Source organism: Hevea brasiliensis, chromosome 4 (genome assembly GCF_030052815.1).
Source record: "Hevea brasiliensis isolate MT/VB/25A 57/8 chromosome 4, ASM3005281v1, whole genome shotgun sequence".
NCBI classification, from domain to species: Eukaryota; Viridiplantae; Streptophyta; class Magnoliopsida; order Malpighiales; family Euphorbiaceae; genus Hevea; species Hevea brasiliensis.
In genome coordinates this window covers 617,476-644,285 of record NC_079496.1, presented here as the reverse complement: position 1 = coordinate 644,285, position 26,810 = coordinate 617,476, and the positions used below count along the sequence as shown (strand labels likewise).

At 35.9% G+C, this 26,810-nt stretch overlaps 2 protein-coding genes across 5 annotated transcripts in view; both read left to right on the top strand.

The window, feature by feature from the left end:
- The window catches only part of LOC110637210 (uncharacterized), a 46,309-nt gene that overhangs the window by 15,341 nt on the left and 4,158 nt on the right, over window positions 1-26,810 (top strand). For all 4 annotated transcript variants that reach the window (XR_009148084.1, XR_009148083.1, XM_058144855.1 and 1 more), the window contains exons 30-57: window positions 978-1,162; window positions 1,710-1,818; window positions 1,900-2,043; window positions 2,690-2,962; window positions 3,102-3,776; window positions 4,372-4,584; window positions 6,477-6,580; window positions 7,549-7,844; window positions 7,978-8,062; window positions 8,733-9,437; window positions 9,547-9,865; window positions 10,064-10,222; window positions 10,314-10,477; window positions 10,563-10,743; window positions 10,829-11,098; window positions 11,201-11,407; window positions 12,822-12,876; window positions 19,324-19,454; window positions 19,609-20,112; window positions 20,211-21,032; window positions 21,180-21,256; window positions 22,025-22,472; window positions 22,654-22,737; window positions 24,186-24,341; window positions 24,424-24,608; window positions 25,068-25,607; window positions 26,400-26,577; window positions 26,668-26,810. Coding sequence is in view for 2 of the 4 variants with exons in the window: in XM_058144855.1 (XP_058000838.1) it covers window positions 978-1,162; window positions 1,710-1,818; window positions 1,900-2,043; window positions 2,690-2,962; window positions 3,102-3,776; window positions 4,372-4,584; window positions 6,477-6,580; window positions 7,549-7,844; window positions 7,978-8,062; window positions 8,733-9,437; window positions 9,547-9,865; window positions 10,064-10,222; window positions 10,314-10,477; window positions 10,563-10,743; window positions 10,829-11,098; window positions 11,201-11,407; window positions 12,822-12,876; window positions 19,324-19,454; window positions 19,609-20,112; window positions 20,211-21,032; window positions 21,180-21,256; window positions 22,025-22,472; window positions 22,654-22,737; window positions 24,186-24,341; window positions 24,424-24,608; window positions 25,068-25,607; window positions 26,400-26,577; window positions 26,668-26,810 (7,412 nt within the window). In the remaining 2 variants the exon portion in view is untranslated. The remainder of the gene's footprint in view (window positions 1-977; window positions 1,163-1,709; window positions 1,819-1,899; window positions 2,044-2,689; window positions 2,963-3,101; window positions 3,777-4,371; window positions 4,585-6,476; window positions 6,581-7,548; window positions 7,845-7,977; window positions 8,063-8,732; window positions 9,438-9,546; window positions 9,866-10,063; window positions 10,223-10,313; window positions 10,478-10,562; window positions 10,744-10,828; window positions 11,099-11,200; window positions 11,408-12,821; window positions 12,877-19,323; window positions 19,455-19,608; window positions 20,113-20,210; window positions 21,033-21,179; window positions 21,257-22,024; window positions 22,473-22,653; window positions 22,738-24,185; window positions 24,342-24,423; window positions 24,609-25,067; window positions 25,608-26,399; window positions 26,578-26,667) is intronic.
- On the top strand, window positions 15,639-17,458 carry LOC131179109 (uncharacterized). The gene is made up of 2 exons (XM_058144857.1): window positions 15,639-16,508; window positions 16,690-17,458. The coding sequence occupies exons 1-2, from the start codon at window positions 16,109-16,111 to the stop codon at window positions 16,794-16,796; spliced, it is 507 nt and encodes a 168-aa protein (XP_058000840.1). The 5' UTR covers window positions 15,639-16,108; the 3' UTR covers window positions 16,797-17,458.

Below are 26,810 nucleotides of genomic sequence, written 5' to 3'. Positions count from 1 at the left end.
TAATAGAAAATTAGCTCTATTTATAGGGAGTTTACAACCCTAATCAAATTAGCATTAGGAACCCTAATTCCTATCTAATTAGGAATATAAGATAAACTAGGAAACAATATACCTAACAATAATGAACCTCCTAAATAATAAGAATACTTTCCTAAATAAAATATTAATATAATTCCTAAACAATAAAAACTTTTTAAATTTCCTAAGTCTATAATAATCAAAATTCCTAAATAGAATTCTCTTCCCATACTGCATTACTCAGTTTCATCAATATGCGAAAAACCTATTTTAAATAATCCAAGTGATGGAACAATGAGAATAGATGGCTCTTTCCCTTATGGGAGACTATTTAACACACATTAGGAGATAATACGTGTAGATCTTTGCATTGCTTTAGTAACAGATTCTCAGTGTTAGTCCTATTTAGGGACACCAACCAAACAAAACCTTTATGATTCCATTGCAAGGAAACTGGGGTCCCACATTGAAGGTATGAGATTTCAATATGGGGCATATATGGACTTGGGCTCTCCAACCTCAACAGCTAGCTTTTGGGGGTATGGTTCTCCTATGTTCGTATCACACAACATTTCAAATGTGATTAAGCATGGACAGAGCTAGATCTTGGATCACAAACAAGTTGTGCTAAGAAACAATCACATGAAATAAATCCTACAATGATGCGAATTTTGAGTCCTCCCAATTATACCCTATAAAAATAAAAGGAACCATGATTATTAAGCAATAAGATAACTTCTATCTCTGTTTAGCATTTTGAAAAAAAAGTGAATATCCCTAGGAGTAGTTTCTCCATCCATCAAAATAGAAATTGAAATAGGAGTGTTATGAAAATTGGACGCTAAAGGTGCTGAGAAATATTTGATTATATTTAATTATTTTATTCACTTTATTTTCTTTTGTCTAAAAAGGTTGAATGTTTTGAACTTAAAGGTATTTTGGACTGCTTGTTTCTGCAGATAACTGTGTACTTTATGGAACTTGCAACTCCACATACTGAAGAAGCGATTAAACTTGTCGATAAAGTTGGAGATTTTGAGTGGTTAATTCAGAAGTATGAGATTGATGGAGCAACTGCATTCAAGCTGGACCTCTCACTTGACACTCCAATTATCATTGTTCCCAGGAATTCCATGAGCAAAGAGTATGTAGATTTGCAGTTTAGTTGTTATGTAATATTCATTGAAGTGACTTGCAAAATTTTAGTGGAAATGTCATTGCTAAAAGAAGTTGACACAAGAAATTTGCAGGGGTTAAGTCAATGAAAAACTCTCTTTTCTTTTGTTTCCAGCTTACTCCCAATTATTGTTCTGTGGAAATCGATAAGCTTGAATTGGTATCATGTTTTGCCACAAATCCAAGTAGTTCTGAACATGACTAGAATGTTATGTCATGCAGACATTTCCTGCATTGGGGATATCTTCTCAATTTCTTTTATCTGGCATTTTGAATTCTGCTTTTTGATAAGGAGCTTCATTTAAGCTATTTTTATTTGATGAGGTTTAAAATTTGTCTAGTTGCCTTGTATGATATTGCACTCTTCCGTTCTCTCTTTGTTATCCTTTCAACTCTAATAGGCCCTGATGAGTGGTCTTCTTGCTTTTATTTGGAAGTGTGGGTTTTTATGTTTTTCTGCAGTTGCTTAACCTGGTTGATGTCGTAATTTCTTTACATATCCATGATAATTGCAGTTTTATTCAACTTGATCTGGGTCAGTTAGAGATCACAAATGAATTTAGTTGGCATGGCTGCCCAGAGAAAGATCCTTCAGCTGTCCACATGGATGTTCTTCATGCTAAGGTGTGTTTATGTCTCTGGTCTGGTTGACTGTGAAATTAGAATTCCAGTTTCTGAATGGAAGTACACTGCCTTAAATTTCAGATTCTGGGAATCAACATGTCTGTAGGAGTTGATGGTTGTCTGGGAAAGCCAATGATACGGGACGGAAAAGGACTAGATATATATGTGCGCCGCAGTTTGCGAGATATTTTTGGGAAAGTTCCAACATTTTCTCTTGAAGTAAAGGTAATGGTTGGGTCCTATGATAATCTTTTGTTGTTATGGAATTGCTTTAGGTGGAATACCTTATTTTATCCTTTTTCTTTATTCAGAGTCCACTTTTCTTTTTTTTTTTCTCCCCTTGAAAGATATTATTCTTGCAGTGGCTTGCCAATTTTTCAAATGGTAAAACCTTTCAGTTCCATTCAAACTGCATTGGTTGACGTGGATTGTTTTACTCTGTTTTGCTTAAATTAGGGTTTTCTAACACTAAATCCTTCTTAATTACTTCACCTAATGTTGTCCTTAGGTACCTCAGTTTTTCAACTGGTTTAACTTAGATACACTTAATGTTGTGCTCTGGTGCATCTGTAGGCTTATGCTACGTGGCTAACAATCTCCATTGCCCATCTCTCAGCTATCTTCAGCGCATGCATTTCTACCATTCTTCGAAACCACTTCTTTCTTACCCGATTCTTGCATTTTCACACATCCATCTTAGCATCTCTACTTCTACATTGCACATTTTGTGGTCATCACCTCCTATCTTAGGAGAATTGAACTTCCTTGATTGATGCCTTCTAAATTTGTTTATTTTCTGTAACCATTTGTGGGTTTCTCCAAGTGTTGTGTTTCATTTGTGTGGCAACTCTTTTCTCGAATCTTTGAGCAGGTGGATTTCCTCCATGGTGTTGTGTCTGATAAAGAATACAACGTAATTCTAAATTGTACATTCATGAATTTATCCGAAGAGCCAAGGCTTCCTCCAAGTTTTCGGGGTAGTAAGACTGATTCGAAAGATACAATGCGAATGCTGGTTGACAAGGTCAACATGAATAGTCAAATATTATTATCACAAACTGTTAACATTGTGGCAGTTGATATCAATTATGCACTGTTGGAGCTATGCAATGGCATTCATGAGTCACCATTAGCTCATATTGCTGTAAGTCTTATTCATTCACTACTGCCAATTTAATATCACAAATGCAATATGCATATTTTTTCTTTTTTGTCCATCTACTGTATTTATATTTAATGTTATATGAGCTATGCTTGTGAGTCCTAATTGTCTTCATTTTCAGTTGGAAGGTCTATGGGTATCATACCGGACATCTTCATTGTCTGAAACAGATCTCTACATAACTATTCCTAAATTTTCTATATTGGACAATCGCCCTGATACAAAACCTGAAATGCGCTTGATGCTTGGGTTGTCTACTGATATTTCTAAACAAGCTTCTAGTGGAAATTTTTCACACTTGCCGAACAGAGCCAGCTTTAGGAGGATAAAATCTGAATCTGGCCTTGATATGGATGTACCATATTCAACAATGTTTTTGATGGACTATAGATGGCGACTTTCGTCCCAATCATGTGTGGTTCGGGTTCAGCAGCCTCGTGTCCTTGTTGTACCAGATTTTCTTCTAGCTGTGGGAGAGTTTTTTGTGCCAGCATTGGGCGCAATAACTGGAAGGGAGGAAACTACAGATCCTAAGAAGGATCCCATCTGTAGAAGCAATAGCATAGTACTCTCAGAGCCTGTTTACAAACAGAGGGAGGACGTTGTGCACTTGTCTCCAAGTAGGCAGTTAATAGTGGATGCCAAGAGAGTTGATGAATATACATATGACGGCTGTGGAAAGGTTATCTGTCTAAGTGAAGAAACCAATATGAAAGAATTTAATTCTGTGAGATCCCAACCGATCATAATAATTGGGCGTGGCAAGAGGCTGCAGTTTGTTAATGTGAAGATTGAGGTACTTATGCTTCCCACTTTTTCTTTATATTGTCTCACTTTATGAACTTTCGTATCTTTTTTTTAACAGTTACCGTGCATAGCTTTTGTTCAGCTTGTAATCTCTCAATCAGAAGAATCTTACACTTGTCTCTGTAAAAGTCAAACAAACGTTTTGAGCAACTCAGTATCTGATTAGAAAAACGTGTGAATAACTGTTATAATATCAATAAACTTGTCTCTAATACATTATTTTATTTGGTGGTTACTTTCTGGGAATGCAATATCTACTGTGAATTTTGAACCTTTCAAAATAATGAGCATGGTTCTTTATTCTTTAAGCTGTGGGATGTCAGTGCAAATGAGCTTATTTATTTAAGTAATCTTTTATCTTCAGAATGTATTTCAGACAAATTAATTCTTTTAATTTTCTCTCATTGAAACTGTAAAGGAAGAAGAAGATTAACATTTTACCCCATTTATTAATACCTTATTTAAATTTTTTTGCTGGCTTTTGTGGCATGTGCTTTAGATGTTTCTTCTCGATTTTGAATAACAACCAATTGAACAGCTGACATTTGGTAAATATGATGCTTGGTTATTCCTTATTCTATCAGAATGGTTCCCTTTTGAGGAAGTATGCATACTTGAGTAATGATAGCAGTTACTCGGTTGCCATAGAAGATGGTGTTGACATTTTGTTGGTGGACAATTCTTCACCTGATGATGACAAGATTCTGGATGACATGCATAGATCATCAGACAACTTGAATACCTCTGATTCTCAAAATGATTCAAATGGAATGCAGAGTTTCACTTTTGAAGCACAGGTAACTTTTTATGGTGTTGTCTCCTTTGTTTTCCTATTGGAGCTCTTAGTATTGGCATCTACTATAATGACATTGTTTATTGTGTACGTTTTCATATTAATTTCTGCTATCTGCTTTGCTTATATAAAAATATGACATTTTGGGTTGCTGGCAATATATTATGTGCTGCTATATTTTTTTCCTTTGTCGTTTTCTATCACATGAGAAGTCAAGACTGACTTCTACAAGGCTTATCAGACGATGTTGCTTCTAGAAATTTACAGTTCAAGGGATTTTATTGTTCAAAGAACAATATTCACATTTATGAGAAAAGTTCTTTCACCAAACTAAAATGTTCCTAATTTTTATTGAATTTAGTCACAATTGCAGAAATCATCCCCAGGGCTTTATCAATTTGGTTAAGATAAATGACAAAAATAAATAAAACAGGAGCACACAATAATTTAGCGTGGTTCGGCTTAAGGCAAATGCCCATGGGTGAAGACAATAAAAAAAATCCACTATGAAAATAGGATATTTTACAAGACACTCAAATTTCTCTCTACCCAATTGACCTATAATACTCATTACCCACACTAACGCTTAGAAGCTCAAGTATTTGTACTACTCACTTAAGAATTTTTCCTCAACCCTGGGCTTGCTTTGGCTCTCACTGTCTCGCTTGCTGTGCACACAAGCATTGCTTCCTGTGGCCATTTGCATGAGAGATTGAGAGAGTGGCTATTCATAGCCATGTAGCGCTTGGGCATCAAGGATGTGGGTTCCCCACTCAATTACAGATTTTGGCTTGGTTCATGTGTTCACTGAAGTCTTCAAGAAATTCCACTTGCTTGGTCCCAACTCAAACCAAAAGCTAGCTTCCAAATGGTGGTCTGTCAGCTTTAGTTAATGGGAAAATTTCAATTCAGGACATTTTCTAACAGTCACTACTGACTACTGAGTCAAGAGTGCTTTATAGCAAAGATCTTAAATCATCCCTTAGGGCTTGGTTGTGTTGTGTGCAATTTTTCACACGCCACCTTTCAGTTCTGGAATGCGGAGTAGAAACCAGAGAGTTTTTGCAAAGGAAGAAAAAGGAAAGTGAAGAGGAAGAAGAAGAGTGAAAGTGAGATTAAGAATGAAGTTGGTTTCATAAAAAAAAAAAAAAAAAAAAAAAAAAAATTGAATGAGGCAGAGAGAGAGAATTCCCTTTTAACAAAGGCCAATGGATGTTCAACTATATTAACGCTAATAATTGTTGCAATAGTAATAAATCAACCTAACTAGCTGCTAAGCAAATCAAATTCTTAGCTAAATTCCCATCTCTTTAATATGCTGATCTATGAATTCTGTTTACTCTTTTGTTTCCTCTGTCTCTGTCTCTCTCTGTCTCTGTCTCTTTCTCTAAGTTTTCTTTTTAGTCAAAGTCTCCTTACAATTTTATGGGCCATTTGTTGTAGTATAAGGTGCACTCGTTGGTTTCAAATAGAGCTGGATGGCGAAAAAAGGATCCATATTCCATATAGTTGACCCCAACTAGTTTGTAAGGCTTAGTTGTTATTGTTGTTGTATAAGGCGTACTCTCTCCCTTTTTGCAGCATTCCTATATTTGGAACTTCATTTGAAAGCTTTATGAATTGGCTTTTGGCATGCAAATCTATCAACTGAAAATTTGGCCTAGCTAATTTTATTTAAGAGTCCTTATTGCCAATCACATCCATGGTATTCCTCTTTTTCATGTTATTAGAAACCTTTAGTAAGGATTCCTCATAGTATATTCACAAATTCAAACAGTGCTGCCATGTCTTATCAATGATCACTGCCTAATGTTTTTAATAATCTAAATCAGGCTCTATTTTTGAGAATATTTTTTCCTGAAATGATTCAGTGTTTTTTATTATTTATGTATGTAGGTTGTTTCTTCTGAGTTTACCTTCTATGATGGCACAAAATCTTCATTAGATGATTCTTCATATGGCGAAAAGCTTCTACGTGCAAAAATGGATTTAAGTTTCATGTAAGACATACCAGTTTATTAATTTGCTTTCTTTTTTCTGTGCTTGTACTTTTTGCAACCGGTTTTGGTACCTCATTCCCTTTTTCTTGATGATAATATGTTGTGTTTTTTCTGAAGCACATACTAAAATATTATTTGAAATATTGCCCTTACTGCAATTTAGTATTTCCTTTATACTAATTTGGTACTTCTCCAAAAAGCTACTGCTACTCAAGTTTCCAGTTCAAATTTAAAACTTTTCAAATTTTATTTTCTCTTTCAAATGGTACCCTTAGCTCAATGGGATGGCAATCAAGGACTCTGAATTCCACAGGACAGAGCTGACCCAATAGCATATATATCTGTATTGAAACTTGCAATGAAGTTTATGTATCATATACAAAAAGGTAATGGCAACCAGAAAGCAAAAATATGCTGGAATAAAGTCATCAATTTACTCACTATTTTCTGAAAGGCAGGATGCTATCTGATGACAGGGCTACATTGGATGTTTTCATGGCCGCAGCATACACTGTTCAAAGAATACAGAGGGGATAAGATATTTAAAGGAAATTTGAGAATACACATCTAAATGCTAGGTTATTTATGTTTCAAATTTCTGAGGACATTTCAAGGGCAACAGTGTCTGATATCAATACTTCCCTCAAATTCCTCCAAGTCTTTTACTCTTTGGAACTTCCCTATAATTTCTTTGTGAATTACCTTGTAATGATATACATTTGAATTCGATAAAAGGATTGGTTATTTAAAACGCATTCACATAGATGTTGGGTAAGACAGCTTTTTTCACTTTTTTTGTTCTTATCCTTTCTTTTATTTACTCTTTCGTTGCCTTTGCTAATACCTTATTTCCTGACAAATAGATGAATTTTAACTTTTATTTTATCTATGGCTAGAGAACATTGTCTCCATTTTATTTTAATAATAGCAGATGCTGATTAAACTCGGTTAATTGTTTTGCTTACCAGGTATGCAACAAAAGACAATGACACTTGGATTCGAGCACTGGTGAAGGATCTGACAGTTGAGGCTGGTTCTGGTCTCATGATTCTGGATCCTGTGAATATTTCAGGAGGGTATACATCCGTGAAGGAGAAAACGAATATATCTCTGATATCTACAGATATATGCTTCCATCTTTCCTTGAGTGCCATTTCTCTTTTACTTAACTTGCAGACTCAGGCAGCCGCTGCATTCCAATTTGGAAATGCGGTTCCTATAGCACCTTGTATCAACTATGACCGAATTTGGGTGTCGCCAAAAGGTTTTCATCTATTTAACTGGAGGATTTGATGCTAACATATTAGCTTTGTTTGCTGTGGAGTTATAGAACCTACTTGTACAATTGATCAACTCTTTGGTAATCTCTTACCATTACTTTTGGACATTTTATGCAGAAAATGGCCCTCGTAATAACCTTACTTTCTGGAGGCCTCAAGCTCCTTCAAACTACGTTATATTGGGAGATTGTGTGACATCAAGGTAAACTTTATCTGGACTTCATAAGTTTTTAAAGCTTCTTCTGTTTCTGCTTTAAAATTTATAACAAAGAGAACTGATTGCAGCTGAACATTCATTAGATTCAATGGCCTTATATTTACATTATAGGATTATTTACTGAAAAGATAACGTAATCTGAGCTGGCATGAATTTTGCTTGTTCATTAGTGATAAGGGAGGTGCATCTTGGAGTGTTAATTTCACTTCATAATCATCAAATTTACTTAAAAGCAATTGTCGACTTTCTTGAGTCCTTCAACAGGATATGTGGGGATACAAGATGCTAGATTACTCTTGCCACTCATGGTTTGAATGAACATGCCTAATTATTTTAAATAACTTTATTATACTTGCCTAATTCAATTTTCAATTCCTTTTGTTCTTTCTGCTTCAATGACTTTTATTATCACCTTCCAATGGATCGTTTGAACAGGATTTTCTTTCATCAATAGCTAACATGCCAATCATGGAATTTTTTTTTTTAATGAAACTGAATTTTGACAATTATTGCAATTAATTTCTAATTTTACTTTCATGTACTATTGAAATTGTATTTTTGTTCATTATGTTTGTTTTATTTGGTCTCTCTAATCAGGATGCATCTGAACTTTCATTTTTTTTTTTGGTATTTTTTCATTATTTTTAATGTTCAGGTCAAATCCTCCTTCACAAGCAGTCATGGCAGTGAGTAACACATATGGACGTGTGAGAAAGCCTATTGGATTTAATCTCATTGGCTTGTTCTCTGAAATTCAAGGATTTGGAGGTGAAGGCCATTCTGATTCTGACAGTGATTGTTCTCTTTGGATGCCTGTTGCGCCAGCAGGATACACAGCTCTTGGTTGTGTGGCCAATATAGGAAGCCAACCTCCACCAAATCATATAGTTCATTGCCTACGGTCTGACCTTGTGGCATCTACAACATATTCTGAATGCTTATTTAGTGTGCCACCACATCCGTTGTCTGTATCTGGGTTTAGTATTTGGCGCATGGACAATGTTATTGCATCTTTTTTTGCCCATTCTTCAACTGAATATCCTCCCAGAGTCAATAGTTGCAACCTTAGTCATGTTCTCCTCTGGAGCTCCATGCGGCATCATTCTTTGTCTAAAGAAACTGCATCAGATTTGACTGTTGACCACGGCCATAAATGTAAGCAAAAAGGCAGTGAGACAGAAAATTCATCTGGATGGGACATTATCCGATCAATTTCAAAAGCATCTAATTGTTACGTATCGACCCCCAATTTTGAGAGGATATGGTGGGACAAGGGCAGTGATGTACGGAGACCTGTTTCAATATGGCGACCTATTGCACGTCCTGGTTATGCCATACTAGGAGATTGCATTACTGAAGGGTTAGACAATTTTGTTATGCTTTTTTTTCTTTAGTTGTTTCTAACTATAGTAATGGATCTTATGTTTTCTTTTTAGTCAACATGTGGGATTACCTTTTCTTCTTTGCAGCTTGGAACCACCTGCTTTGGGCCTAATATTTAGAAATGATAATCCTGAACTCTCTTCAAGGCCTGTGCAATTTACTAAAGTTGCTCATATTGCTGGGAAAGGTTTTGATGAAGTCTTTTTCTGGTATCCAATTGCTCCTCCTGGATATGCTTCTCTAGGATGTGTTGTCACCAGAACGGATGAAGCACCTAGAGTATCTTCATTGTGCTGCCCAAGGATGGATCTTGTTAACCAAGTGAATATAGTTGAGATGCCCATTTCGAGATCTTCTAGCTCAAAGGCATCTCATTGCTGGAGTATTTGGAAAGTTGAGAATCAGGTTAAGATGGAAGTTGCTGAACTCTTAGGCAGAATTGGTCTTGATTTGTGTGGTTATGTGTATCGACAGTTTAAACTAAATATTTACCTTAAGTTTACTTTTTTAAATCTATTTTTTCTTGATCTTATGGATCAACCCATTGCACTTTTATTTGAACCTGAGGAATCATATGTTTAATTTTATCCTATGTTTCTGTAGGCTTCCACTTTTCTTGCCCGCCCTGATCTGAAAAAGCCATCAAGCAGGTTGGCATTTGCAATTGGTGATTCTGTGAAGCCAAAGTCACGGGAAAACATAACTGCTGAGCTGAAGCTAAGATGTTTTTCTGTAACTGTTTTAGACAGCTTATGCGGAATGGTTTGTAAACTCTGGAACTAGACGGTAGACAATGGCCTAAAGATAGTTATTTTTCTTTCTTATTTTATTCTTATGTTAAGTTCCTTTCCAGATGACACCTCTGTTTGATACTACAATAACCAATATCAAGCTTGCAACACATGGTCGACTGGAGGCAATGAATGCTGTACTCATTTCTTCTATTGCTGCGTCAACCTTTAACACACAATTGGAAGCATGGGAGCCACTTGTGGAACCATTTGACGGAATCTTCAAGTAATGTTGTTGGTTATGCTGTTTACACTGTTTATGTTTCAGTCGATGCAATACCCTTGATTTTATTTTATTTTTCCTTTACAAGGTTTGAAACCTATGATACCAATGTACATCCACCATCAAGACTTGCAAAGAGAGTGCATATCGCCGCAACCAGTATTCTGAATGTAAATTTCAGTGCAGCCAACCTTGAAACTTTTGTAGGGACCATTCTTTCTTGGAGAAAGCAGCTAGAACTTGACCAGAAATCAATAAAGCTAAATGAGGTTAAATGAGTTTGAAATGCTCTTTATATTTCAAAGAATCTTCTGCAGCTATTTTATTTATTGAGACTTATTCTTTCTAATGCAGGAAGCTGGTAGTCATCGTAGAGGAGAAGAGGATCCAACTTATTCTGCTTTGGATGAAGATGATTTTCAGACTGTAACAATTGAAAATGAACTTGGATGTGATATGTATCTGAAAAAGGTTGAGGATGATGTGAATGCAGTTGACCAGCTACATCCTGGTGGCTGTGCTTCTGTGTGGATCCCACCTCCAAGATTTTCTGACAGGTTAAAAGTTGCAGATGAATCCAGGGAAGCACGCTGTTATGTTGTTATCCAGATAGTTGAAGCTAAGGTTGCAACTGTTGAAGTTCATTTAGTTCATCCCATCCATCTTATATAGTAAACACTGTTTGTTGTCGCTGGAATTAAAGATAAATCTTCCTATTTTCTGCAGGGTTTGCCCATCATTGATGATGGTAATAGCCATAACTTCTTTTGTGCTCTACGCCTTGTTGTTGATAGTCAGGGGACAGATCAGCAAAAGCATTTTCCTCAGAGTGCAAGGACAAAATGTGTGAAGCCTGTATTTCCTAAAGAAAATGAACGTAATAGTGGCATTGCAAAGTGGAATGAAGTTTTCATATTTGAAATTCCTCGAAAGGTATTCTTTGATCAAGTAACTTGTACTTACCTGTCATATCTTCTTATTTGTTGTTATTAATTAGTGATAATCTTGAGATAAGTTTTTTTGGGGCTTTGTATGCTTTTTTGCATTTGATTTTTTACTTTTATTTTTTATTTTTTATGGGAGATTGCATGCAATTCATTCATGATTCATCACTCTCTCCACCCCTGACCGTTGTTATATTAAACCGGATTCAATACCCTTTAGCCAGAGATGCCATTTATTCCTGCAAATCCAATTAAGGGTTCTAATGCCATTTATTCCTGCAAATCCAATTAAGGGTTCTATCTTCATTCAGGACACAATATTTTAGCTTTTCAAATTGATTGGTTTAACCTTGATATCGACCATTTGTTTTAGAAAAAAGCATTTTTTTTCTAAACTTCTTGTTTTGAATTCTGCAGATTTCTGTTTAATGTTCATATTAATATAAAATGTTTTTGCAACATCTCTGCCCTTTATGAGCAATGCTGTTAACTTTGTACAATCATACTGATTTGATGATGCATTGATGCTGCTGGAATGGAATTGCAGGCTCAAACACTAAAGTGGAATATTAAATCCTTTAGTTGCTTTTCATCTTCCTTTTCCCTTTATCTCTCTTTTATTTTGCACTTTTTGATATATCCCTTAATTTGATCATTGATGGATGGCTGATACTTTTTTTTTTTTTTCATTTAAAATAAAATTAGAGGTTGTTATTCATATTATCTGCTGGTTGCAATGGTCATTCTAATTATATTGTATGCATTTTCAGTGTAATTAAAGAGATAATGTTTTGTTGAAAAAATGATTAACGATTAGTAGTTTGGAAAAGTGTGATGGAAGAAATTATGGTTTAAATAAAGGTGCTTATTTGTGATTTGAAATGAAAAAAGAGGGATTCTTGAATGAAGAAATTGTATAAAGTTCTAGCATGTTGTGGGATTACAATCAGCTGTTGTTTTTTGGTGGGATAATTTTCTAATATGCTTCTAAGTGATAAAAACATTTTATCTTTAATTTGTGAAAAGAAAAAGGATAAAACATTGACTTTTATAAGCATTTGTAATGTATGCTGTTTTGCAAAGATTCTGCAAATGTGAATGGCATTTTCCCCTATGCGCCTATGCATGTTTACATTGTTTCCAAATAATCTTAATTTATAATATCTATTGTCAAATTCCTCATAATCTTTCCATTTTATTTCCTTTTGATCATATCAATTTTGAGAGGATGTGCAGCATTTGCTTCCATTATCATTATAATTTTGAGGAATACCTGATGTCCAGCATTTTGTATATTTTATCAATCTTTGAGCTTTTAATGTTTCTATACTTTTTCTACCCTTGTTTGAAATTCTTCATAAATCATTAATATCATTTTATTAAAATCTTTTTAACTTAAGCAGGGGCTGACTAAGTTAGAAGTGGAGGTCACAAATCTTGCAGCCAAAGCTGGAAAGGGTATGCATTATTGGTGATTCATACATTGGTCTACAACTTTATTTCTCATGAAGTTGCGTTAAACTCGATAAATCTTATTCTCTGTCTTTAGCTCTTAACTATATCTTGGATTGTTGATCGAAATGATTTCTCTAATCTTTGAAACCTTTGATGGCCAATCTGCTAACATTTTCTCCTTGAGACTGAGAGTCCATTATTGCCTACTTTTTGTCTCCCAAAACTCCTTTAATGCATAACCTTTTTTTTATGTCTGGATTCATTTAGAAATGTTATAGAAAGTCAATCACTATATTATTTCTCTGTATATTCTGTATTCCTATTTAGGATTTGTTTTTTAGGATTTCTTCTTAATTAGTAGAACACAATTATAGGAATCAATTGTATATATATACCTATGTACAGATTAATTGAAAATAAGGAGAATCATCTCTTTCTACATGGTATCAGAGCAGGTTCATTAAGGAATCTAAATCTGGAATTTCTTTCCTGTCTATTTCTGGACTGAAACCCACTGTTACCCTAGGTCATCTATCTAGGGTGACTATTTGTTCTCACCACCTAGCTAAGGAGAGACCTTGGCCGCCGACTGGCCGTCTCCTCTGATTCGGTCGCCGAAATCCAAACGCGTGAGGCTCACGTGCCCAACTCAGATTCTCGCCGTTTCTTCACTCGCCAGTGCGTGGAGGCGCGTCAAGCGGCCATTTTGACTCCGATCAGCATCGCCGGCGTCGCCTCAACCCTCTCATTCCACCACTGTGTGCTGTTGCCTGATCCAGTATACCATTAAAGGACTTCTGAGGTTTAGCTCTTAGATCATATTTCGGTATTTGCTTGATTTGTGATTTTGAGTTATTTTGCGGCTGTAAGCACTTTGGATTAGCGTTTCGGTTAGTTTTCTTTGTCTCAACAAATGGCAGACAATAAGAATGTTATTTCTGATGTGATTCCGGTGATGACTAAGATCACGGAACACAAACTTAATGGTTCGAATTATCTGGAGTGGAGTAAGACTGTTAGGGTCTATTTGCGTAGCATTGATAAGGTTGATCACTTTACTAAAGACCCACCTACTGATGATACACGGCAAACTTGGCTAAGAGAGGATGCTCGGTTGTTTTTGCAGCTTCGGAACTCGATTCATAGTGAGGTAATTAGTTTAATTAATCACTATGAATTTGTTAAGGAATTGATGAATTACTTAAATTTTCTGTATTCTGGTAAAGGGAATATCTCCCGTATTTATGATATTTGTAAGGCATTCTACTATGCTGAGAAGGAGGATAGGTCTCTCACGGCTTATTTGATGGATTTTAAACAGGTATATGAGGAACTTAATGTATTATTGCCTTTTAGTCCTGATGTGAAAGTTCAGCAGGCCCAACGGGAGCAACTGGCTGTTATGAGTTTTCTTGCAGGCCTTCCTTCAGAGTATGAGACTGCTAAATCTCAGATTCTCTTCAGTTCTGAGATTTCCTCTTTGCATGAAACGTTCACACGGGTCCTTCGTACAGAGAGTACTCAATCTTCACAGCCTGCCAGTAGTGTTCTTATTAGCCGTAATCTAAATGGACAACAGGGTAATAGAAGAGGAAGTAGAGGAGGATTTACAGGCAACAGAGGTAATCAGCGTAATGGGGAGGCTAGTTCTAATCAGGACTCAAGAGGAGTCATTTGTTATTATTGTCATGAGCTTGACCATATAAAATATAATTGTCCACGACTTCAGAGGAAAAATCAGCAATCACAGATGGCAAATATGGCAGCAGAGGATTCTACAGTATCTTCCTCTGAGAAAACTGTTTTGGTATCTGTAAAGGATTTTGCACTGTTTTCCTAGTATCAGGCATCTCTAAAGCCTACCAGTTCCCCTGTCACTGGTATCGCTGAGTTAGGTAAATCCACTACATGCCTTGTGTCTTCCTCATCCAAATAGGTTATTGATTCTGGTGTGACAGATCACATGACAGGTAATTCTAGTCTTTTATCTGCTTTTCAGTCTAATCTCACTTCTTCTACTGTTACTTTAGCTGATAGTTCTACTTCTTGTGTTATGGGTTCTGGAACTGCGAACTCGACTTCGTCAAATTTTTTGTTATCTGTTTTGTGTCTACCAAAATTCTCTTTTAATCTACTTTCTGTTAGTACACTTACTCGTACATTAAATTGTTCTGTTTCCTTTTTTCCTGACCAGTGTTTGTTTTAGGATCTTACGACGAAATAGATTATTAGTAGAGGACATGAGTCAGGTAGTCTCTAAATTCTGAAAAATCATGTACCGCGATCGCTTGTTTGCTCTAGTACCTTAACACCTCTTGAAGTTCATTATAGATTGGGTCATCCTTCTTTGTCTACCATGAAGAAGCTGTGTCCTCAGTTTCAGTCTTTATCAGTACTAGAATGTGAGTCGTGTCAGTTTACAAAACATCATCATTTGCCTTCTGTGTCTAGAGTCAATAAACGGGTTTCATCCCCTTTTGAGTTAGTTCATTATGATGTTTGGGGTCCTTGTTCTGTTCCTTCTAAAACTGGATTTCGTTATTTTGTTACTTTTGTTGATGATTACTCTCATGTTACATGGTTATATTTAATGAAGAATCGTTTTAAGTTGTTTTCTATCTTTTGTGCCTTTTGTAATGAAATCAAAACTCAATTTAATATTTTTGTGCACATATTAAGAAGTGACAATGCCAAAGAATATTTTTCAGCACAATTTCAGTCTTATATGACACAAAATGGCATTCTTCATCAGTTTTATTGTGTTGATACCCCATCCCAAAATGGCGTGGCCTAAAGAAAAAATTGGCATCTTCTTGAGGTAACTCGTGCTCTTCTTTTTCATATGAAAGTTCCTAAACACTTTTGGGCAAATGCAGTTTCTACGGCATATTTTTTTATTAATCGTATGTCGTCTTCTGTCCTTAATGAGGATATTCCTTATACTGCTTTATTTCCTACAAAATCTTTGTTGCCCTTTGAACCACGTATTTTTAGTTGTACCTGTTTTGTGCGTGATGTTCGCCCACAGGTTACTAAATTGAATCCGAAGTCTCTCAAATGTGTCTTCCTTGGGTACTCCCGCTCCAAAAGGGTACTGCTATTTCTCTCCTACTCTTAATTGTTATCTTGTTTCTGCAAATGTCATATTTTTTGAGTCCACTCCATTCTTTCCTCAATCATCTATGTATGAGGTTAGGGGGAGGAGGATGATCTTTTAATATATACTGTCTAATCAATGTCTAGTCCTCTCCCACAGCCTGTTCATTCTGTCTCTAGACCTACTCGACCTCCCGTTGTTCATATTTATTCTAGGAAATTGGAGATTCCTGACTCAGATCCTCCACCAACTACTTCGTTGGGAGATCCTGTACTACATACTGATCATGATTCTGACCTAAACTTACCCATTGCTCTTCGTAAAGGTAAGCGTTCATGCACTTATCCTATATCTTCTTTTGTTTCTTATAATCAATTGTCTTCTTGTTCTCGGTGTTTTGTTACTTCTTCAGACTCTGTTCCTATTCATAATATTGTTGGTGAGGCACTGTTTCATCCTGGCTGGTGTGCTGCTATGAAAGAGGAAATGGGGGTTTTAGATGCTAATGGTACATGGGAACTGTTGCCTTTGCCCACTGGTAAGAAAGCTATTGGTTGCAAATGGGTATTTACAGTTGGTAAATCCTGATGGTTCTGTGGCTAGGTTAAAAGCACGCCTTGTGGCAAAAGGACATGCTTAGACATATGGGGTTGATTACTCTGACACTTTTTTTCCTGTAGCTAAACTTACTTCTGTTCGCTTGTTTATCTCTTTCACAGCTGCATATGATTGGCCCCTGCACCAATTGGATGTCAAGAATGTTTTCCTTCATGGTGATCTTCAGGAGGAGGTGTATATGGAGCAACCACCTAGGTTTGTTGCTTAGGGGAGTTGGGTAAAGTTTGTAGGCTTCGAAAGTCTCTTTATGGCTTGAAACTAAGTCCTAGGGCCTGGTTTGGGAGATTCAGTGAAGTAGTACAAGAATTTGGTATGCAAAAGAGTAAGTGTGATCACTCAGTATTTTATAGGCAATCTAAGGCTGGTCTAATTCTCCTGGTAGTCTATGTGGATGACATTGTCATCATTGGAAGTGACTCTACAGATATTTTATCTCTTAAAACGTTCCTCAAAACCTAGTTTCAGACCAAAGACTTGGGATTGTTAAAGTATTTCTTGGGTATTGAGGTTATGGGAAGTAAGAAGGGTATTTTCTTGTCTCAAAGAAAATATATCCTTGATCTATTGACAGAGACAGGAAAATTAGGTGCTAAGCCTTGCAGTACACCAATGGCTCCAAATTTATAACTGTTAGTAGGGGATAGTGAGTTGTTTGAAGATCCAGAGAGATACAGGAGATTGGTAGGAAAATTGAATTACCTTATAGTCATTCGTCTTGACATTGCTTATGCTGTTAGTGTGGTAAGTCAGTTTATGTCTTCCCCAACTGTTGCTCATTGGAAAGCCTTGGGATAAATCTTGTGTTATTTGAAGTGCGCTCCAGGAAGAGGTTTGTTATATGGTAATCATGGACATTTGAATGTTGAATGTTTTTCAGATACCGACTGGGCTAGATCTAAGGTTGACAGGAGGTCAACTACTGGATATTGCGTTTTTGTTGAAGTAAATTTGGTGTCTTGGAGAAGCAAGAAGCAGAGTGTAGTTTCTCGATCTAGTGCTGAATCGGGATATAGAGCCATGATACAATCAGTATGTGAGGTAATGTGGATACTTCAATTACTAGATGAGACAGGTTTTAAGACCTCCCTGCCTACGAAATTGTGGTGCGATAATCAAGCTGCTCTCCATATTGCTTCTAATCCGGTGTTTCATGAGCGGACCAAACATATTGAGATTTATTGTCACTTTGTTCGTGAAAAGATTCAACAATAGATCATCTCAACAGGACACATCAAAACTGGAGAGCAGTTAGGAAATATTTTTACAAAAGCTTTGAATGAAGCTAGCATTGACTACATTTGTAACAAGTTGGGCATGATTAACATCTATGCTCCAACTTGAGGGGGAGTGTTATGGAAAGTCAATCACTATATTATTTCTCTGTATATTCTGTATTCCTATTTAGGATTTCTTCCTAATTAGTAGAACACAATTATAGGAATCAATTGTATATATATACCCATGTACAGATTAATTGAAAATAAGGAGAATCATCTCTTTCTACAAGAAAATTATCAAAATTTCGTGAATTCTGGAATTCTGTTGTTATATTAAGTTTATTCTTTATAACATTATGAGGGGGAAAAAATGATGGTCATCAACTAGTTAGGGTGTAAATGAGCCTAATTGAGCTAGTATTTGGCTATTCGGGCTTGCTTGGTAACTCTTCAATGAGTCTTAAACTTGGCATGGGCTTAGCCAAGCTTTTGGGAGCAAAGCTTAAACTTTGCCTAGATATTTAAGGTGAAGGTGAGCTTGAATTGAATTATACTTTGCTTGACGTCAAGCCATCAACTGAACTGAATGAATATTATTCTTAGGGAGCTTCCCTCTTTTATGCAGGCAGCAGGTGCTCCCTTCAGATTTTTTAGTTAATGCATCTTCATTTAGTTTTTGTTATCATTGTTGCTTGGCTTATATGCTTATATTTTAACAATAATATCTTCTAATTTCATTCTTGGGCCTAGTAAAGACCTGAAAGCATAATGTAATTTAGAATCAGTATCCTATCAAATATATTGCTTTAAGAGAAAATTTTAATAGCCTAAAATTGGCTTCTAATAAACTTCAAATTAGTAGACAAAGAATCATAAACGATCTACCCATGAGCTATTAATGAGTTTGTTAAAGGCATCTTCTTTTTTTTTTTTTTTTTTTTTTGGTGGTTTGGGGGGGGGGGGGGTGGGGAGGTGGGGTGCGGCATTTTTCCCCAATACCCAGCTAATGTGGGACAACACATCCTCCTCACGCCTAAGATTGAACATTTGGAGCATGAAGTTTGCAGAACTGGACATATGGGTTGGCTTTGATACTATGTTAATAAAGTGAACCGTGCTGAACAACACCCCAAAAGGCATCTTGTGGGGAAATGACTGCCTAAATTATAAATGAAGTAGTTTTCCTCAACAACCAACAATGTCGGATTTAACAGTGTTTATGTTCAGTTGGCTTATTACATGAGCTGAATATTAATGTTTAAAATTGTATATTAATTTCATAAGCAAACACAAATGAGTTTTTATCATGCTTGTTCACAAGCTTTTTCTTGAGCTCATTGGTTTGCTTACAACCTCACCAAGTAGTGTTTTTCAAGGACTAAGAGATGACAAATTGACCATCAAGACCTAATGTTTTTTCTCCTTATCATTTGCACTATTTTCAATTGGGTTACAGCTAATCTTATGGAGGCAAACTGGATAAAAAAATGCATTTGATGTACTTGGAATTGGATACAGGTGAAGTTATCGGTGCACTCTCATTACCTGTTGTATATGGATCAGCCATGCTGAAAAAGGTTGCCTCAGCAAGGATGCTTCACCAACCCAGTAATGCCCAGAATATTGCGTCATATCCTCTAAGAAGAAGGGTGAGATACGTTTATTAGCAAATTTATACACATGCAGTTGCACATATTACATGTGCTTTTGTCTGTGGTAGTGAATATGAGCTTGCTTAATGTGTATATGTTTTTATTCTGTTAGTGAATATGTTTTCGGTTCTTTTATCATTATCACTTTCAGGCTCAACAAGACAATGTTGAAGAGTTGCATGATATTGGAAGCCTGTTGGTTTCTACTACTTATTTTGAAAGGAATATGGTATCAAACTTTCATGGAGGTAAGGAAACTGAGTATTCTCATCATAGAGACATAGGTTTCTGGGTTCGGCTTAGCCCAGAGGGTGCTTGGGAGGGTGTTCGTTCATTGCTACCGCTGTCTGTGGTCCCCAAATTGTTAGAGAGTGATTTTATTGCCATGGAAGTGGTCATGAAAAATGGCAAGAAGCATGTAATTTTCAGGGGCCTTGCAACAGTCATGAATGATTCAGATATTAAACTGGATGTTTCTGTATGCCATGCATCTTCAGTTTCTTCTTCAGGGAGAAGCAACATTAATATTGTGATAGATGAGATCTTTGAAAATCAATGTTATCATCCTATTTCTGGTTGGGGTAACAAGTGGCCTAGCTTTAAAAGTAATGATCCAGGGCGATGGAGCACCAGAGATTTCTCATATTCATCAAATGTTTGTATATGTTTAAAAAGCAACTCTTTCTTTTATCAAAGTTTGGTTATTCCATAATATCGAGTGTATGTTAACCTGGCTCATGTTTCATTTTGAAGGATTTTTTTGAACCTTCCCCTCCTCCTGGATGGCAATGGACATCTTCTTGGATTATTGATAAATCTTCCCCCGTTGACGATGATGGCTGGGCATATGGTCCTGATTTCCACAGTTTGAAGTGGCCTCCAACTCCAAAGTCTCGCACAAAATCTAATCTTGATGTTGTGCGCCGTAGGCGTTGGATTCGTAGGAGGCAACAAATAACTGGGCAAGGATCTGATAACATGAATGGCAATTTAATTTCCATAAATCCTGGATCATCAGCTGTTTTACCATGGAGAAGCACATCAAAGGATTCTGACCACTTCTTACAAGTGCGCCCTTGTGTTGATCATTCTCAGCCTGCATGTTCATGGGGTCGACAAGTTACCTTTGGTTCTGGCTATGCATTTGGAAAGGAGCAGCCTTTCATTGATCAAGGCTTGCTCACTAGACAGAATACTTTGAAGCAGGGAAGTAAAATGCCTAACACTTTTAAGTTGAATCAGCTGGAGAAGAAAGATGCTCTTTTTTGTTGTTCTTCTAGTAGTGGAAGTAAACTGTTTTGGCTTAGTGTAGGCACTGATGCCTCAATTCTTCACACTGAACTTAATTCTCCCATATATGATTGGAGAATATCTATCAACTCTCCGTTGAAGTTGGAAAACCAACTTCCTTGCCCGGCTGAATTCACAATTTGGGAAAAAACGCATGACGAGGGTTGCATTGAGCGACAACATGGAATGATCTCTTCACGCAGTGGTGTACATATATACTCAGCAGATATCCAAAAACCAATCTATCTCACATTGCTTGTTCAGGGTGGTTGGCTTTTAGAAAAGGTAATAATTGTTCTAAATTTGCATGTACTCCTTGCATCTGAAATTCATTTCAAGTTGGATGACCATATTTGATGCACATATTCTCTTATATCAAAAGTTCAGTTTGTGGGATCTTTCCATTTAATAAGCATTAATTTTTATTGGCAGGACCCTGTTCTTGTTCTGGATCTTCCTTCCAGTGATCATGTCTCATCATTCTGGATGTTCCACCAGCAAAGTAAAAGGTTGGTGGTGCATTCATTATTTATTTTCCCATCACAAAAAAAAAAAAAAAAAAAAATACATATTGGGCATTTAAAGAATTATCTCAATCCTGGATTTTGTTTTGTAAGTATCAAACACATACATTAAGATCCTTCCTAAGTATTTTATGTTGTGGGAGGAAAAGGATGCATATAGCTGACCCAATTGTTTAGGCTAAGGCATACTTGATTTCAGTTGAGGGTTCCTTCCTTCTCCTGTTAAATTATGTTGTGTCTCTTTTTGATATAGATTAACACATAGCAGTCTGAAATTTCTAAAGTTTCTTTAATAAATCATCCTTTTCCTGTATTTTTTTCCTAGCAAGAAACTTTCTCTAGTGAAATATATCAACTGCTAATGAATTTAGCTTGATCTATATGGTTCTTCTAATTACTTGGAAATCAATGTATGCATTAATGAATTGATTTATTGTGTTGGTCAACAATATCTTAATAAAACTATAATTTTCATGAACAGACTTCTCCATATGTTTTGTTTATTTCCATAGTGCTGCCCTCCTTGTCTTTTTCCCCTATCAGTGTCTAGTATAGCTTGATCTAGGTTGCATTAAGATCGTTATTACACTAATCCTAACAGTTCAGAATTGAGATTGCTTTCAAATTTATGTTATTTATTTATTGAGAATAAGATTGCTTTCAAATTTGATGCTCCTTATGAAGTAATTCTTTTGAACATTCATATTTTACACCTGTGGGTTATGGTATTCATCACATATGTTGGATGTTCAGGAGACTGCGTGTGAGCATTGAACGAGATATGGGAGGAACCATTGCTGCACCCAAAACAATTAGGTTATTTGTTCCTTACTGGATAGTGAATGATTCATATCTGCCATTGGCATATAGGGTGGTAGAAATTGAGCCATCAGATATTGCAGATACAGATTCTGTCTTTCTTTCAAGAGCAGTTAAGTCTGCAAAAACAGCTTTGAGAAATCCCACAATGGAAAGGAGACATTCTGCTTCAAAGCGAAACATTCAAGTACTTGAAGTAATCGAGGATACAAGCCCCCTACCTAGCATGCTTTCTCCACAAGATTCAGCGGGTAGAAGTGGCGTTATGCTGTTTCCATCCCAGAAAGATGCATATATGTCCCCACGAGTGGGTCTTGCTGTTGCTATTCGTCATTCTGAGTTCTATAGTCCTGGGATTTCTCTTCTTGAGCTTGAAAAGAAGGTGAGTTGGATGGGCATATAGCTTAACTGTGTGTCTAATACTTAGATTTATCTCCGTCACTTGAAATTTCTCTTTCTTTCTTCTCTCTCTCTTTTTTTCTCCATGGTTGAGATTTTGTTTTCCTTTCCACTTTTTTCCTTTTTTTTTTCCTGGTTTGTGATGCTCATTGAATCTTCTTCAGGAAAGGGTTGATGTCAAGGCATTTAGTTCAGATGGATCCTACTACAAGCTTTCGGCTCTACTCAAGACCTCAGAGAGGACAAAGGTTTTTCTCTAGTATTCTGGCATTTGTTTTGTGTTTGACTCCTTTCATTTGTGCGCCATTGCAAAATAGGTAACTGCATCATGCAATTTATTTAAATTCTTAGCTTGGCTTGGAGAATATGTTGTCATAGAATGTAAATTTAGGCCATTGTCATCATTTATGAATGCCTGTTATTTTGTGTGAGTTAGATTAGTAATAAGTCAAAAAGTAGGCTTTTTTTTTTTTTTAAGATAAAGTAGATGAAACAATTAGATTAGTAATGAATCAGAAAGTATGCCCTTTTTTTTTTTTTTTTTTTTTTTTTTTTTGCTTTTAAGATAAACTAGATGAAACTAAGGATTGGATTTTAGTCAAAGACTGATTTGCAACTCATGTTTTTTAAATAGTCAAAATATGATACCCAATGCTACCTCCTCCGGGTGATAAATGACAGGGATCTTCTTTTAAAACAATGTTCAAGAGAGATCCTCGCATGTGGATTTTCATGTTATTGTGCCTATTCTGGTGCGTTTGCTTGGTTCTTTTAGGCCAACAACCAGACAAGGGTGTTGAAGAAATTCAACAGGTTATATGCATGAGGATGGTAAGGCATTGGGTTGGTCCTCCAACAAACACATACTTTTTTAAGCTTGAATATGTAAATTACTTAACCTGAAAAGTCTGGTGAGTCGGTGACACCCTTAACTTTTATTATGACTTATTTAACCATTAATAGTGTTATTTTTATGACCAATAGATCCTTAGTTGATTAAATTATTGGTGCTTCTGTCTTGCTTGTGCTAATACAACAAAAATATTGATATCTTTGATATTTTTTTTTTCACTTTTTCACTCCTTTTCCTCTATTGTTTCCCCTCTCTATACTGTTTTTTAAATGACAATTCTTACCCATAACAACATTATTAAAATGTGACATTAGTATGATTATAATAGTTTCACTTATCTTTCCTAATGTGCATTCACACAACCTGTTGATTAGATAAATTTGTATTTAATAGATATTAAAATAGAAGTTGAGGTACTTGATAGGTCAAAATGAAAGCTTGAGGTGCCACCAGACTTCTAAATGAAGTACAGTGGGCAATTTATGTAGTTGGCCATTTTTTTACCCATGCTTAGCATTAGCTTACAGAACTCAAGTTCACATATATTTACTGGCGGTCTACCACTACCAACTCAAAGAAACTCGTTAGTCTGGAATCTGTAAAATTTATTGAAGTATTGATCATTTTAGCTTTTGTTGTCACAGCACTAGACTCATATAGGAGAAATAACGATGGGGGAAGAAAATTCTAATTACTGTCTCATGTTTAAAACTTGAGAGCTACATGATTTAAGGCAAAAAAACTCAGTAGTGTTTATTTACTTTTGGACAAAGAAGCTTTAGTAATTTGTTAATATTTCTGGAAGAGATTATTTATTCATAACAACTTTCAATTCATATTCAGGTTGTTCATTTTCAGCCACATATCTTGTTTATCAATAGGGTTGGTTTCAGTCTCTGCCTAAAGCAGTGTGATTCTCAGTTGTTCGAATGGATTCATCCTACTGATCCTCCAAAATCATTTGGATGGCAGTCTTCTGCTAAAGTTGAGCTATTGAAGGTCTGTGCAAATAAATGCTTTTGATCCTGATTGGATGTGCAGGTGTTTTTACCTTATGGTTTTCTGTCCTTTTGACTTTCAGTTGCGGTTGGATGGATATGATTGGAGCACGCCATTTAGTGTTTGCAGTGAAGGTATGATGCGCATTTCTTTGAAGAAAGATACTGGAGGTGATCAAATGCAGCTAAGGGTACAAGTAAGAAGTGGCACAAAGAGCTCTCGCTATGAAGTTATTTTCCGTCCAGACTCTTCATCCAGTCCATACAGGTTCCCCATATACCCATGGCCACAAGTTTCTCTTGTCAAACTTTCCTTCTTTGTTCCTTTTCTATTCTATAGATTTTAGAAACTTTCAGGTTTTATGTACATCTATAGTTCTCATGAAATGCATATATTAGCTTTTCCCATTAGAGCCTTAAATTCTGGTCAACTATTTGTTTTCTAATTGATATCAAATATTAATTGTGAAAAGTATAGGAGACTGAAATGTATAGTTTGGTAATGAAATATTGTTTATTTTTGTTTTATTATACAATTTATGAAAATAAAAATTTAAGGCTTAGTTGTTGTTGTTATTGTTATGAAAATAAAAATTCTCATGTTCAGGGACTGGATGCGTAGTTGAATCAAGAATATACTATTTTTTTTCCTTGTTTTGTTTCATTATGCATGTGTTCTTGCCCTGGTCATCTATTAGTTGGTAGTGATGATTAACTTTTATAACAGGATTGAAAATCGTTCTATGTTTTTACCTATCCGTTTTCGGCAAGTTGATGGTGCTGGTGATTCATGGAAGCTTCTTCTTCCTAGCACAGCTGCTTCATTCTTGTGGGAAGATCTTGGTCGACGGCAACTGTTGGAACTCTTTGTAGATGGGACTGACTCGTCAAAATCACTTATATACAATATTGATGAGACTTCTGATAACTTGCCCATCCATATGGGTGGTGGACCTACTAGAGCTTTACGTGTTACTATTGTGAAGGAAGACAAAATGAATGTTGCTAAGATCAGTGATTGGATGCCAGAAAATGAGCCTACTGCTGTCACAAGTACCGGAGTCTCTCTTCAGTCATCACAGGTTGAAGGAAATGATTCTCAACAACATCAATTGCCATCCACCACTGATTGTGAATTTCATGTTGTTCTTGAGCTTGCTGAGCTTGGAATATCAGTAATTGACCACACACCAGAAGAAATTTTATATTTATCAGTGCGGAATCTTCTTCTGGCATATTCTACTGGCTTGGGATCTGGGTTCAGTAGGTAGGACTTGCTTTTAATTAATTCTTAATTCCTTAGAAGAGCTTTTCTTCTATAGACGCCATCAAGGGTGAAGTAAGGAGAGAAGAGACTTGGATTTTTTGTTGTTGATTTGATAAATTTCTGAAGGTGTCTCTTCTTAGAATTCCTTTATAAAATTCGTCGTCAAATCCTTCAACTTATCTAATAATGAAAATTATGAATCAGTGGCATTTCATGAGACATGAATGTGATCCATGCCATTAATTTTACGATGACAATAATTTTATATTTTTCTCCCAATGAAAATGGTAGCTTCTTACCTTTAAATCCCTGTTACTTTCTATAGATTATTGGTAATTTTTGTGGGACATCCAATGCATTCTCTTCCTACTATACCTTAAGAGTGTCTTTATGATTAGCCGGTGTATTTATTTCATGTGGTGTTTTAGAATTATATTCTATTGATAAATTTTATGGATGTTTAATAACTAAAATACTAAATATATGTTGGTAGCAAGAGGAATATGTAGCTCAGTAGCTGTTAATGTTCTTTAACCATTGAAATCTTTGTACAGGCGCTCTATAAATCTAGGATTATTTCATTTCCTCTTCCTTTTCCTTTCTTTTCTCCCTGAAAGGGTAATTTGCTTGTGAATTAAACAATTGAAATTGCAACTTTGAACAACTCTAGTCTGTCATTATTGCCATTGATGAAGCTCTGCTATTTTTGTTTTCTGCATATCTCATGGTTCAAACTTCACAATCATCAAAAATCATTGAAAGTGGCAACTTCCACACTATTTTCTTTTGCAGGTTCAAATTGAGAATGCATGGAATACAAGTGGATAACCAGTTGCCATTAACTCCAATGCCAGTTCTCTTCAGGCCACAGAAAGTTGTGCATGAGATGGACTATATGTTGAAGTTTTCCATGACACTGCAATCAAATGGTTCATTAGATCTATGTGTTTATCCATATATTGGTTTCAGTGTGAGCTTGCAGAACTTTAATCTTTTTAATTTGTAATTATTAGTTTTTTCTTAGTCATTTGTTTATGTTGGTCATATTTGTGTTTATCAGGGACCTGACAACTCTGCTTTCTTAATAAACATTCATGAACCTATTATCTGGCGCCTTCATGAAATGATCCAGCAGGTCAATATCAGTAGGTTACAAGATACTCAAACAACTGCTGTTTCAGTTGATCCAATCATTCAAATTGG